At 55.6% G+C, this 13,838-nt stretch overlaps 5 protein-coding genes across 5 annotated transcripts; 3 read left to right on the forward strand and 2 right to left on the reverse strand.

Annotated features, from left to right (window-relative positions):
* Positions 1 to 285: 285 nt before the first annotated feature.
* Positions 286 to 5,243, forward strand: VDAG_10158 (sulfite reductase subunit beta; the record flags this gene model as incomplete). The annotated part of the gene is made up of 4 exons (XM_009659984.1): positions 286 to 328; positions 561 to 709; positions 794 to 5,158; positions 5,208 to 5,243. 4 exons carry the CDS (start codon positions 286 to 288, stop codon positions 5,241 to 5,243), a joined length of 4,593 nt encoding a protein of 1,530 aa, XP_009658279.1.
* A 499-nt stretch (positions 5,244 to 5,742) lies between these two features.
* On the reverse strand, positions 5,743 to 7,040 carry VDAG_10159 (uncharacterized protein; the record flags this gene model as incomplete). The annotated part of the gene is made up of 5 exons (XM_009659985.1): positions 5,743 to 5,788; positions 5,843 to 6,131; positions 6,355 to 6,455; positions 6,678 to 6,749; positions 7,024 to 7,040. 5 exons carry the CDS (start codon positions 7,038 to 7,040, stop codon positions 5,743 to 5,745), a joined length of 525 nt encoding a protein of 174 aa, XP_009658280.1.
* A 721-nt stretch (positions 7,041 to 7,761) lies between these two features.
* Positions 7,762 to 8,527, forward strand: VDAG_10160 (uncharacterized protein; the record flags this gene model as incomplete). The annotated part of the gene is made up of 3 exons (XM_009659986.1): positions 7,762 to 8,084; positions 8,181 to 8,353; positions 8,475 to 8,527. The coding sequence occupies 3 exons, from the start codon at positions 7,762 to 7,764 to the stop codon at positions 8,525 to 8,527; spliced, it is 549 nt and encodes a 182-aa protein (XP_009658281.1).
* A 540-nt stretch (positions 8,528 to 9,067) lies between these two features.
* Positions 9,068 to 9,638, reverse strand: VDAG_10161 (uncharacterized protein; the record flags this gene model as incomplete). The annotated part of the gene is made up of 4 exons (XM_009659987.1): positions 9,068 to 9,099; positions 9,178 to 9,261; positions 9,316 to 9,378; positions 9,437 to 9,638. The coding sequence occupies 4 exons, from the start codon at positions 9,636 to 9,638 to the stop codon at positions 9,068 to 9,070; spliced, it is 381 nt and encodes a 126-aa protein (XP_009658282.1).
* Positions 9,639 to 11,010: 1,372 nt separating this feature from the next.
* VDAG_10162 (uncharacterized protein) lies at positions 11,011 to 13,257 on the forward strand (the record flags this gene model as incomplete). Its single annotated transcript, XM_009659988.1, has 2 exons — positions 11,011 to 11,598; positions 11,695 to 13,257. 2 exons carry the CDS (start codon positions 11,011 to 11,013, stop codon positions 13,255 to 13,257), a joined length of 2,151 nt encoding a protein of 716 aa, XP_009658283.1.
* Between the last annotated feature and the right edge of the window lie 581 nt (positions 13,258 to 13,838).

A 13,838-nucleotide genomic window follows, 5' to 3' on the forward strand; every position in this document is an offset into this window, starting at 1 on the left:
TCGCTGGCCGAGGTGGGCTCTGGACAAGCACCTCATCGGTGGGTGGGACAACGACCCCATGCGCGCCGCCGCCGTCTAGGGACGCAGGACGGGTGGACTAGACGCGGCTGTTGAGTGGGAATTAAAACTAAACAAGTTCATTCATTCATACATCTTCTGAGCCATTGCTGACCATTCCCTTTTCTCGCTTCCTTTCCTTCGTCAACTGATTCCTCCTCATCCCCCTCCCCCTCCCCCTCCCCCTGCCTTCTCTGTCTGCCGTTGTGGGAAGAGCGAGCAATCACAATGGCGTCTTCACGAGGCCAGGTTCACACGCCCGGCGAGGCCAGTAAGTCACTCCCCTGAAGCTCCCTGTCGCTATAGCGCTCTGCTGCGCTGTCGCAGCGCCGGTTTTCGCACGCTCGTGTCCAATCAGAGCACCTCTATTTGTCCTCCAGCAATAGTAGCACCCAACAGAGGGCAAGAGCAATCGACCGCAGCAAAAGGATACAGATGTTGTGTGAAAAAGCATCTTGCTGGGTGAAGAGTCACAGCCTTACTGACTGCCCATTGTTCAACAGTCGCGAGAATCGCATATCTTGCGAGCGATGTCGTCGTCTCCGTTCAGCCTTCTCAGGCTAACGACTCAGAGTTCTCGTCGCACCTGAAGCGCTACGAGGCGCGCAAGGGCAAGAGCTTGGTGGCCAAGGGCCCTGGTGCTGTTCCCGAGGTGAGCTCAGGCTGTCTTCTCTCTTTTCCTGTGCCCGTCCATCGGGCGAGGACACTTCATCATGAGGATACTGACAAAGGGCAGATTCACGCTGTCAGGCACAACGCCGACCCTCTCCTCTCCGTCTTCGCCCCCATCCGCGCCGGCAAGCTCGTCTCCGTCACCACGAGCTCCACCACTCTCGTCCCCTCCATCACTCACCTCTACAAGCTGGCCAACTTCCCCGTTGTCATCCACGTCTCTCTTCAGCCTGCCGGCTTCCCCGACTACTCAGCCATCACCGCCATTCGCAATGCCGGATGGACCTTCTTGCAGTCTGAGAGCCTGCAGGAGGCCCAAGATCTGGCCCTGACTGCCCACGCCCTGGCTCTGCGCTCCGGCAAGGGTGTCATCCACTTCTTCGCCACGGCGTCGTCTGACGACGATGAGCCCATTGACGCTGAGGATATTGACGTTGTCAGGGAAGTCCTCGACCTCGACACCGCCCGCAGGTTCCAGTCCAGCGCCGACGCCGGCTCTGGCATCTACGCCGACGACGGCAGGGTCCCTGTGGCCTCAGACCGCTCCGACCTGCCTGCTACCAATGGCTCTGCTGCAGCCGACCTCAGCGCCTCTGTCCACTCCAAGTTCGACTCGGCGCGCGCCTCCGAGCTGTCGAGTCAGCACAGCACCACGAGCAGCCCCCCCTCGGTGACCTCAGCCGCCACCACCATTGAGTCGTCGGCTCCTCCCGTCACCTCTGAGGACATTCTCCGCTACACAAACGCCATCTGGGCCCACATCAAGAGGCTTGTCGGCCGCGAGTACACCCCCTTCTACTACGCTGGTCCCACCAACGCTGAGAACTGCCTGTTCGTCTTTGGCTCGGGCGCCTACTACTTCGGCGATGTCATTGACCAAGCCCGCCGCGGCGGCGACTTCTCCAAGGTCGGCATCATCGCCCCTAGGCTGTACCGCCCCTGGCTCGGTGCCTCCTTTGTCGAGGCCCTCCCCAAGACCGTCAAGAGGATCGCTGTCCTCGAGCAGATTCACAGGAGGACGACCAAGTGGGGACCCGTCCTCGTCGATGTCCTCACGAGCGTCAAGAGCGGGTTTGGTGGTGTCGAGACCATCGTCGGCTACCAGCTTGGCTACATTGACCCCAAAACCGTCACCCAGGCTCTGCGCGGTGTCCTGCAGAACTTGACCTCGGAGAAGCCCATTCAGAACCTCGAGGTTGGGCGCAAGGAGGCCCCCAAGCAGGAGCTCGAGTATGGACTCGAGAAGCCCAAGATTGAGACCGCCTACACCAAGATTCTCGATCAGCTTTTCGGCCAGCGCGTCTACCTCGCCAACGCTCTCAAGTCGAGCACCGCCGGTATCTCCTCGACCATTGTTTCGAGCCCTGAGTTCGGCTTCGGTTCGCTCATCGCCCGCAAGGAACACCGCGCTCGTTTCGTCAACGAGGTCAAGGAGGCTGCCAACAGCAAGGCCTTCATCACCGAATCCCCCAAGAGCTGGCTTGCTCGCTGGGCTAGCAACGCCCACGACGCGAAGGTCGCCGGCGAGGTTGCCGACGATGTCATCTCGCGTCTCGAGACTGACGGCTCCTCTCTGGCCCGTAAACTGCTCGAGGACAAGCGTCTGTTCCGCAAGGAGTCTCTCTGGCTCGTTGGTTCCGATGCCTGGTCGTACGATCTCGGCAATTCTGGTGTCCACCACGTTCTTGCCTCGGGCGAGAATGTCAACATGCTCATCATCGACTCCACTCCCTACTCTGAGCGTGCTGCCGCTGACGCTAACCGCCGCAAGAAGGACATTGGTCTGTACGCCATGAACTTCGGCAACGCCTACGTTGCCTCAACGGCTGTCTACAGCTCTTACACGCAGGTTCTGCAGGCGATGCTTGAGGCCGACCAGTTTGATGGCCCCTCCGTCGTCCTCGCTTACCTGCCGTACTTCGGCGAGCACGAGACCCCCCTCACCGTGCTCCAGGAGACCAAGAAGGCCGTCGATGTCGGCTACTGGCCCCTGTACCGCTGGAACCCGCAGAACGAGGCCAAGGGCGAGCCCAACTTCTCGCTCGACTCGGAGCACATCAAGAACGAGCTCAAGGAGTTCCTCAAGCGCGACAACCAGCTGACGCAGCTCATGAACAAGGACCCCGCCTTTGCCGCCAACCTGGCGCAAGACTTTGGTACCGAGGTTCGCGCCCAGCAGAAGAGGAAGGCCAAGGATGCCTACGACGCCCTTCTCGAGGGTCTCCTCGGCGCTCCCCTGACCGTCCTGTTCGCTTCCGACAACGGCAACGCCACCTCCGTGGCCAAGCGTCTGGCCAACCGTGGCAAGGCCCGCGGTCTCAAGACCCAGGTCATGTCGATGGAGGACTACCCCCTCGAGGATCTTCCTTCAGAGGAGAACATCGTGTTCGTTACCTCGACCGCTGGTCAGGGTGAGTTCCCCCAGGACGGCCATGCCTTCTGGGAATCCATTAAGGACAACACGGAGCTCGACCTCGCCAACGTCAACTACTCCGTCTTTGGTCTCGGTGACAAGCACTACTGGCCCCGCAAGGAGGACAAGATCTACTACAACAAGCCGGCCAAGGACCTCGACCGCGTGCTCAGCAACCTCGGCGGTAAGAGGCTCGCTGATGTCGGCCTTGGTGATGATCAGGACCCTGATGGCTACAAGACGGGCTACCAGGAGTGGGAGCCCAAAATCTGGCAGGCGCTCGGCGTCGACAATGTCGAGGGTCTTCCCGAGGAGCCTGCTCCCATCACCAACGAGGACATCAAGATTGCCTCCAACTTCCTTCGTGGTACCATTGTCGAGGGACTCGCCGACACCTCGACTGGTGCCATCTCGGCCTCTGACCTGCAGCTCACCAAGTTCCACGGCACCTACATGCAGGATGACCGTGACCTTCGCGATGAGCGCAAGGCTCAGGGTCTCGAGCCCGCCTACTCTTTCATGATTCGTTGCCGTCTGGACGGTGGTGTCGCGACGCCCCTTCAGTGGGTGCAGATGGACGACATTAGCAACACGCTCGGTAACGAGACGATGAAGCTGACGACGCGCCAGACGTTCCAGTTCCACGGCATCGTCAAGGGCAAGCTCAAGCCTGCCATGCAGGCCATCAACCGCGCTCTCATGACGACTATTGCGGCGTGCGGTGATGTCAACCGTAACATCATGTGCAGCTCGCTCCCCACGCAGTCTGCCTTCCACAAGGAGGTCTGGAAATACTCACAGGTCATCAGCGACCACCTGCTGCCTCAGACCACGGCCTACCACGAGATTTGGCTCACGGACGACGACAACAAGAAGACCCAGGTGGCTGGCAACGCCGTGCAGGACTTTGAGCCTCTCTACGGCCCCACCTACCTGCCGCGCAAGTTCAAGATCACCATGGCCATTCCTCCCCACAACGACACGGATGTCTATGCGCACGATATTGGTCTCATCGCCATCAAGGGCAAGGACGGCAAGCTCGCAGGCTTCAACGTGCTCGCCGGTGGTGGCATGGGTACCACGCACAACAACAAGAAGACGTACCCCCAGATCGGTCGCCACCTCGGCTTCTGCACGCCGGATCAGGTCCACATTGCGTGCGAGAAGATCATGCTCGTGCAGCGCGACAACGGTGACCGCAAGAACCGCAAGCACGCGCGTCTCAAGTACACCATTGACGACATGGGTGTTGATGTCTTCCGCGGCAAGGTCGAGGAGCTGTGGGGCCGCAAGTTTGAGAAGCAGCGCCCCTTTGAGTTCAAGAGCAACGTCGACACCTTCGGCTGGCAGAAGGACGAGACTGGTCTCAACCACTTCACCTTCTTCATCGAGAACGGCCGCATCGAGGACACGACGGCGTTCCAGATGAAGACGGGCCTCCGCGAGTTGGCCAAGCTCGGTAAGGGCGAGTTCCGCCTCACGGGCAACCAGCACCTCATCCTCAGCAACATTGCCGACGCGGAGCTCGACGAGATCAAGGCTCTGCTGAAGAAGTTCAAGCTTGACAACCTCCAGTTCTCGTCCCTGCGTCTGAGCTCGTCGGCCTGCGTGGCGTTCCCCACGTGCGGTCTCGCCATGGCTGAGTCCGAGCGCTACCTGCCCGTGCTCATCGACAAGCTCGAGGCGACGCTCGAAGAGGCCGGCCTTAAGCGCGATTCGATTGTCATGCGCATGACGGGCTGCCCCAACGGCTGCGCGCGTCCCTGGCTCGCCGAGGTCGCCTTTGTTGGAAAAGCATTCGGCGCCTACAACATGTACCTGGGTGGTGGATACCACGGCCAGCGCCTCAACAAGCTGTACAGGTCGAGCATCAAGGAGGACGAGATCCTGGCCATCATGAGGCCGCTGCTCAAGCGGTACGCGGCCGAGAGGGAGAAGGGCGAGCGCTTTGGCGACTTCTGCATCCGCGTGGGTGTCATTGTCGCGACCCGTGAGGGCCGCGACTTCCACGACAACGTAAGTAAACCTGTTTGATTTGAAAGCAAAGTGATTGGCGTGCTAACAGATGCAGGTTGCCGAGGAAGAGTCTGACGAGGAGTAAGAGAGACGACACATGGGGATGAATTGCATAGGTACGGAAGGAAGGATGTCGGGATAGAGGGAGCGGTGGGAAAAAACTAAAAGAGTGTATGACTATATATCCCCCCCATCTGCTTGCGAGGTGTCTTTTTTTCTACATCTTTTGGCGTTTTTCTTTTTTACGGCTGTCGTGGCGGACGAGGGGCATGCGCGTATTCTTGGTTTCATGTTTGATATGCCTCGTCGTCTTTTTCCATGGATCTATTTAACTAGGATCTGAATTCTTGCGAAAGATTGGTTCAACCCAGATGGCTGATGTGCGACTTGACGCGCTGTGATGTTCCTTAAGAGGTGACTCTATGATCATTGTGCTGTGGTCTGACTGAGTTGTTAGGCGTAGCACTACCATTAGCGTAGCTTGATTTTGGTTGTGAAGTGGTGTTTCCCTTGCTCTGCCCGTGATGTACCGGCTCCACGAGACCTTATAGTTCACTCATTACGTTCGCACATGTTTATACATCTCACGATGAGTCGAGGGTGCTGGCCATGTTTGGCTGTCCATTACACCTCCGGATAACGTACCCTTAGCATCATCCTGGACAGCCCACAGAGTCCACACACCTCGTGCGAGCCCCATGCGTGCCAGCGAAGACTGACTTGGGTGTGGCATACGAGGGCGCGTCGCCGGCCTCGATGTCCTTGTCTTTGGCCATTGTGGGCCTAAGCCGAGGAGCACGGTGCCGCGGGCGCCGGGGTAGGCACCGCTGGCCGGCTTGCCATTGCCGCTGCGTGATGTTCATGTCCTTCTGGCACACTAGGCACGGATGGGGCGTGGCGACGCAGGGTCGCCTTGGTGTCAGCCTGTCGAAAGGGGCGAATGGGAAATGCCGTGGAGAGACTGCTGCAGAAGCTGCATGTACTTGACATACAAGTGATCATCGAAGTCTCGGGTGCGACCGGTAAACATCGTGGCGAAGGTCCGACAGGGGTCGGATTGAGCCTTGTCAGCTCATGTGTGCCGGGTCAGTTGGCTGTGAACAGCCGCCCAGCGCGCTCTGGACCGAGACCGCAGGCAAGCCCTCCTGGCTGAGCCGCTCGAGACTCGTTGGCAGGGAATTTTCCGTGCTACGTACAACTATCTCGCAGAATCGACGGCTGCTTCATGAAATAGACAGTCAGAGCTACGGCCGTGGCTCTCACTAACAGCGGTAGTCGATCAGCCCGATGGACTTTCCTTTTTGTGTCATCAAAAGCTGCAGAGGCACGGCTCAAAGACGTGGGTGGTTGGCCTCGTTCTTCGCAGGATCCCCTTATTACTGGCGATGGTGGCAGCTATAACCTTGAGCATTTTGACGCCGACGTCAATTTCGACGACAATGGACGTAGTGATGTCACAGCACTTGCAAAATCTGCAGCCGCCAGGCTATAGGTACGCGATTCTCAGCTTTGCACATACCAAGGGAATGGGAGCCCTCCCCCGCCAGCAGGAACAGGTTCTGGTACGTCTGACGTGGCGCGGGCTGTCTTCCTGGGGATTAGAATCACATGCTGGAACAAGTCGTCCAACCAGCGCCGTTGCTAGCCTGACGACTGGATCAGCCTGTGTCGAGAAGATTCCACAGTATTCGATGCGGACGATAATGGCGGTTATGTGAAGCACCGTAGATCGAAATGATTGACCGGCTCAAGGTACTTAGGGGAGGAACCATTTGGACGATTTATTCCAGCTCGACGTCTTGCTACAAGTGATTTGAAGAATATAGCTTCTATATATGTCCTTGGCTGTTCTCTGCTGGTCTTACACTTGCGATTTGGCCATGCTGCTCGTGCTTTGCTTTGTGTCCCAATCACTGGTTCTGCCTTCTTAAGACACGGCTATGCCTTGAAGAAAGCCTGGCTAATATGGTGCCATCATACATCACTTTGGCGGTTGCGTAGTGCCTCGCCCATGCAAGCCATTGCCATTGTCAAGCGTGGTAGCACAACATTAGTGTTAATGCCCGACGAAGGCTATGGCAGAGCACCTTGAGTGTCTGCCTGGAAGACCTTCTTCCGTGTTCCCTCCTTCCCCCCTTGCTTTTCAATTTGCTTGTTCCTTCACCTCTTTCCCCAGCCAAAAGACTAAACCACCTATGTCGCTCGCCATCGTATTTTCCCATGTCCACCAACATAACCCGTGATTATCTCAAGATCAACTGCTAGTCTGCTTCCGCTTCTTCATCATGTCTTTTGGGTTCTCCGTCGGCGACTTCTTGAGCGCCATTGCTGTCGTGGTGAAACTGACCAAAAGCCTCAATGAATTGACTGGTTCAAAGGCAGAGTACCAACAGCTTATCCTCCAACTCAAAACCTTACACAGCGCCATGGATTCTATTCAATCAGCCTGCCGAAAACGCCCAGGACAGGGGCTTGAGTCTGTGGCGGTCATAGCGAGCACTATAACCACCATACTGACTGATTTTCTGGAGACTTTGAACAAGTATGAAGGGACACTAGGGGACCAACCTCGAAGCAACAAAGCGAAAGTGGTGATTCACAAGATGACTTGGACAAGCAAGGATGCAGATATCGCCAAGTTACATAACTGCATTCAAGGTTACAACAGCACCCTCAATACCCTTATGTTGCAGTTTCACATCGATGCGATCGACGTCGAAGACAAAAAGAGAGACGAGCATTACGCCAAGGAGGAGGCATTCAGGCAAAGGGCGCAGGATTGGGCATTACAGGCGTCCCACAACGCAACGACGCAGAACAAGACGATCAACAACGCTTGTTCCATGGTGAGAGTTGTATTTACCACAGTCTGCCGAGATGTAAAGTGGACGCTCGGGAATGTCGCCGAGGCCACGCAGCATACTTTGTAAGCCTTCTCTGAAGCGCGGACCAGGTGGCGATTGCCGACTAACTCCGAAAGGCATTTAGTGACAGAGATACATGCTGCTCTGATGGTCGCGAGGGGCAACAATGGATGGTTGAACCCGAAATTCTCGAATTTCCAGGAGCCAGTCAGGGTAGAAGACGCTTTCGGAAGGTCCTTCCCCTTGGGCTCGGAGCTAAGCGTCAGCGATCTCTTCGCGATAGTCTACAACCGCTTCAAAGAGGGCCCCGGCTCTGGACATATTGCAAGTGGTCAATTTGCGTTACTCGATTCGGGAAACACAAGTCACGTTCTGCATGACACGCCCGGAGCCCAACTTATACCAGGAATGTGCGTCATTATGTTGATCAAGCTAAGCACTGAAAACTACAGCAACAATCATTGTCCAGTGGCAGATTGTCGCTCCGAAAGAATCATCGTCTTGAAGGGCGGGGGCAGGCAATGGTATGACTGAAATCCGCATCGATCAATCAAGGCAACTAACAAATGTCAGTTCCAATTGTGGACTTTTCTTTCACGAGTCGAACTCGGACGTTGCTGTTGCCGAACTTCAGCACAATGACCCTACATCATCTTCTGGAGATAGCAATACAGAGGTGAAAGGCTCAATAGATCATCTTTTCAAAAACATTCTGTGTCAAAAGGTGCAGTCGAAGGTGCAACTCAAGATGCAAACAAAACAAGCTCCATCAATATCCGAACATGGTATGCTGTATCCCATTCTCCTGACTGTATATACTGCAAGACAAGGGGCGGTTCTTATTCACACACGTACAAATGGCTCAGATCACGAACAGTATTTTGTGAAGAAGACTCATAGTTATTGGCATATGCGTAAGTACTTACTCTATCTAGGGTAGACAAACTTGGCGAATGTGCTATTGACTGAAGCAGGGAAACTGCGACCAAGGGGAGATAGTTAAGCGGTAGATACGACTTTGCGTGTCCATACTGTATACATACCTCTAGGAGGTAATGAGGAGAGTAAAGAAGTCTTCTGCAGATTATATCCGCAGTAAATTATCTAGGGGGCATGAACACGGCTAAAATCTAGCCCTTCGCAGCTCTTACATACGTCCCTTCTCGTAGTCTTTAGCCCCTAAACTAAGTCTCGTGGCTCCGCAGATGCCCCCTGGCACTTGGTGGCGAGACAGATCCACTGAAGAAGGCACAGAGAGTCCGCACCTGCCTTCCGGACAAGTTCCTTACATACTTGGATCCTTGAGCTTCTCGGGAACATAATTGTTCTCCGCTTCTATCGTTACCAGCTTATTGCCTTCAAGGACCAGGTTCAGAATTGGCTTCACTACTAGTTGCGCCCATAAGAAAACGACCTGTGCCCGTTCGGCGATGTTTCAGGGATTTGGAACGAGTTTTGATGTTGAACGCCGACGGGTTGTTATACACAATGGTTCCTACAGCCTGGCAGTTTTCCCCCTTTGCGCACATCTCAATACCAAGCGGCGTCTTTTGCAGTTCAGCACCACGACCGCAGAAGGAGAATGGAAGGCCCACAGCACCCTCGCGGTTACTCATGGTTATGACGATGTCTGTCAGGACATGCCGCAACACCACCGACTTTCCCTGCGCCGGGTTTTCCCTTAACCCAGAGCAGGCCTCGATCAGACGAGGTCCAGTGGTTCTAGGACTGAAGTCGAAACAGCCACTCGCATGTGTCATCGGCAGCAGGATCGATTTCTCTGGGTTGGTAGTGCATTTCTGGGAAAGCCAGCGGTTCGGGTCTCTGGGCGTCTTCGGCCTCTGGTCAACTGGAAGACGGTGAGCTGCGAATCGATGGATTGCCGACGATATGTGATTTCATACCAATGGTGGTGGGGCCATTCAAGGAGCCCCAGAAAAGTTATTTCAATTTCCCTTGCTGAAATAGTCATAAGGCGTGTTTGTCGAGCGATTGCGCAGCATGCGACGGCCCAATGTCTGTATGCTCGCCTTGGTACTGCTTGTTGCGAGGCAGCATCCCGTCACGTACTTCAAGGCGTCCTCTCTCCGGAATGGAGCCGTCGCCAGGTCTCTCTGTCGTTCTGGCACGTTGGATCGATGCCGACGGCTAGAGTCGAGGAATTGTAAAGAAGGCTCTCGACAGACGCTCGTGACAGACGCTCGCCAGGTTCGAGGAGCAAGGCCGACAAAGGAGACACGGGGGTGGAAGCGTAGGCAAAACCAGCAGCCATCGGCCATCAGTCACCAAGCGGCCCATTCGTCGAGTTGCTGGACCAAGAGTTGCGGCATGGCCGCGAACGAGTGGTGGTGAATCCACAACACCAGTACATCAACACCAAATAAGACCCAGCGGAGCTATCTTTAAAAGTATTGCAGGTTTATGTAAGGGTTCATGCTATTTATACATAAGTTACAGTACCAGTATTTATCCTGGGGGCGGGCAGCACTAGGCAACATTTGGCGCGGGGTCCCGGCTGGGGTACCCCCAGCACCTCGGAGAGGATTCTACTTACAGATGAGAAGGGAGAAATGAGCTGTTAATGTATCCTATGTCCCATAGCCGGGCGCACTAACTGCGCTACTGCCGAATTACATGTACGATCGAGAGATGACCGATCAGCTGAGTAGATCGCACGTTTCCTCGACAGCGCTCTGCCCAGATACTTTACTCACTCAACTTCAACGACAACCTCTGGAAGCCATCTCCAGGGAAAGCAACTCGGCTGCAACTACCCTCTCCCAGCGATACAGCCCCCCTGCTTGTTCGCATGCCGGCCACCTACATGGGCACGGCTTGCTGACAACTAGGGAGGACATACCACGCCGCCGAGGAACCTTTGGCAAATTCACCCTCGTATTCCAGCCAACAGCAGCTGGAGAACGATTGTGCCAAGCAAGACGGGACGCCAGTATGAGTACCCACGGGGTACCGCTTCCCAGTCGCCAGATGGAACAGACTCCCGACCCCTTCACCAACGGGCCTCGCAGTCACAGTTATCACGCTCAGTGTGGCGAGGACATGTCATATTCGCCCAGTCGCTCCACACATCATCTCACCAACGATGCGTCGCACTACGCAACCGAGGACCCTGCGAGCTACTACCATGAGACCTCTCTAGACTGGACACAGCCGCCGTTAGCTCAAACCACGAGCTTCGCGGACCATGTTCCTGGCAACGATGAGTACTTAGACGAAAACTTCATCAATACCGGCGACGAAATGCCAGTAAACTCATTCAACACCAATGACGACGATTTGTCGCGTCACACAACAGCCATGACACCAGAGCCAGGCGTCCTGCTTCCTCACGTACTGCCCCCACAACCTCTATCATGTGACAGCCTTCCGGGGACGTCAGCCGTTGAAGAAGGAATCTATTCTGCGCCATCCGATGTTTCGGGCCTTTGGGGGTGGGGTGAACCATCCTTCCCAGCTGTGCCGTCTTTTCTGCAGGACGAAGGGCCTTTCAGGGCAACGGCAAACGTCTTGGACGAATCCGCCGTTCACCCCACCCATGACACTGTCGCAGCCTTGGTCCGTCGGCCGAAAGGAGCTGTCCAAAAACGAAGCAATGCACCGCAAAAGGTTTAAACTCACTTCCACCTCAGGTCGCTGAACTAACACACACAGACCCGGCGAAAGAGCATCTTGAAAGCAGATGGCACCACCACCAAGCAACGGGGTGCGAGCAGTCAGTCACGAGAACTGGTACCGTCCGCAATCTGGGAGACGCACAAGGCCACCATTCGGATGCTGTATTTGGAAGAGCGCAAGCCGCTGAAAGATGTCATCCGCATCATGCATGAGCGTCATGCCTTCCAGGCAACGTCAGTCTTCTTTTTACTGCAGTCCCGTGGTATACTGACCCGACTCAGGCCCAAGATGTACAAGACAAGATTTTCTCAGTGGGGTTTCGCTAAGAACAACACCGAGAACGAAGTCAAACACCTCCTTTCGATGAAGTTTGAAAGAGACGCAGAGGGAAAGGTCTCCGAATTCATCCGTAATGGTAAGGTAGTGAACCTGGCAACCTACCTTAAACGGAAAGGCGTTACCGAGTATGACCTTGTCGATTTTGAGACGACATCGCGGCTGCCTGCACACGTTCGGTGCCGTACGCCATCGCCACCGCCATCTCTATCTCCCGGCTATCTAAGGTCACCCGACCTCATACGGGCGCAAGAGATCCTCGTGGGCCATATGCGGAAGACTCTGATCCATTGCCAACAAATAGAATCCAGATATCCCCTCAAGAATGGATGGAGCTCCCTGCTCTTATGGGGTGCCGAGTCGAGTGGCATGCTTTATCAAGCCGGCAAGCTCTTCGGGAGGAGTCAAGACAGCCAGGCCGGCGACCTACTTATGCGAGCGTTTCAGCGTCTTGAGGTTGACCTCCAGCATCTATCAACGCAGGGCACTAAAGAGCTGCTCTTCTGTTTGTCACATCAAAATCCGGGCATGACGATAGCCCTATCCAAGTATCTCGCCGCATACTCAATGACGAACTTTGCACGGCTACACCCGCTACGTGTCATCTTCTCTAGCCTATACGAGGTACTTTGGAAACATGGGCCTGCCGCCTTATCTGATCTGGTATGGAGCGCGATGCCTACGCTAGCTGAAGAACTCGAGACTATTCATGGACAGCATTCCCCCCTAGCCGTTCGGACCTGGATCGACCTATGCATCCTATACAACCATTCCAACCCGTATCGCCTATCCAACCTCTACGCCGATTTGGGACGCCTGAACCAAGATGACCGCAGCGCAGTGCAGGAGGAGTTCATAGGCTTCAGCTATGCGCGACTCCAGCTGGCTGCCTCCATAGATGTCAACGGCATCGCCCATCGCGCGCAGCTCGTAGAGCTCTGGAACTATTGCGTCGCCGATAATATCGTGTTTGGCGTGCACGGTCAGCCTGAGGTCTACTGCTGGCACCCCGTGTTGCAGGTTCAGCCGACAGTTTCACGCATGCTGGAGCGGTACCGAGTGACCATGAAGCATGTTGAGGACATCTTCGGCTGCAAGATGATCTGCGGCTACCCCCTCGAGCCTCACCCCACCATCCACGCCGATGAGACAGATCCGCCCGAGAACTACCGTTTCCTGAAGATACCGATCTCTCTGAGTGATTTGCGGCCGATGGCGTCGCCTGCTTCTTCCGGCAAGATCCTGGAGGAATTGCAAACGTGAGCTTTCCAGCTCTACTCGTGTCTTGCGGATGCGGACGCGGATGCAGACGTGGATGCGGACAACGGTTGCAATCGCCTTTAGCGGACGAACTCGCGGTCGTGTATTGCGCTCGCTTTGCTTGTCCCTTTCGGCGCCCACCAGCATCCCCAACGGGATGGCCACAATCAAATTACATGCTGGGCAGTTAGGTGGCGCTATCGTCGACACAGGTGCCGTCTCACTTCCGAGCGACATGATGCGGCTCATCGTGGCAGCATATCTCGCGTCCCATCAAGTTTTCCAGAATAATGGCGCATCCACCCGGCCTTCCCAACGATCCCCCAAATATCCTGGGTGCTTCTACCAATGCGCTGTGGGATCGAGCTGTGGACTCTGTGGTTCGTAACTGAAAGGCTGATGCACTCTGTCTGAGTCTTGTCATCCATACACCCAGCATTCTTTTGGTACTCGAGGCGCTCGTCGGCCTCGTCGAAAGTGCGTGGCCATCGAGATCAGAAAGAGATTGAGCGGATGGGAAGCGGCCGCCAGCAATGAGCAGAAGAGCAGAAGAGCAACGATTACTTGCAGGGGACCCAGGACGG

This window comes from Verticillium dahliae, genomic scaffold, assembly GCF_000150675.1.
Source record: "Verticillium dahliae VdLs.17 supercont1.32 genomic scaffold, whole genome shotgun sequence".
Taxonomy (NCBI): Eukaryota; Fungi; Ascomycota; class Sordariomycetes; order Glomerellales; family Plectosphaerellaceae; genus Verticillium; species Verticillium dahliae.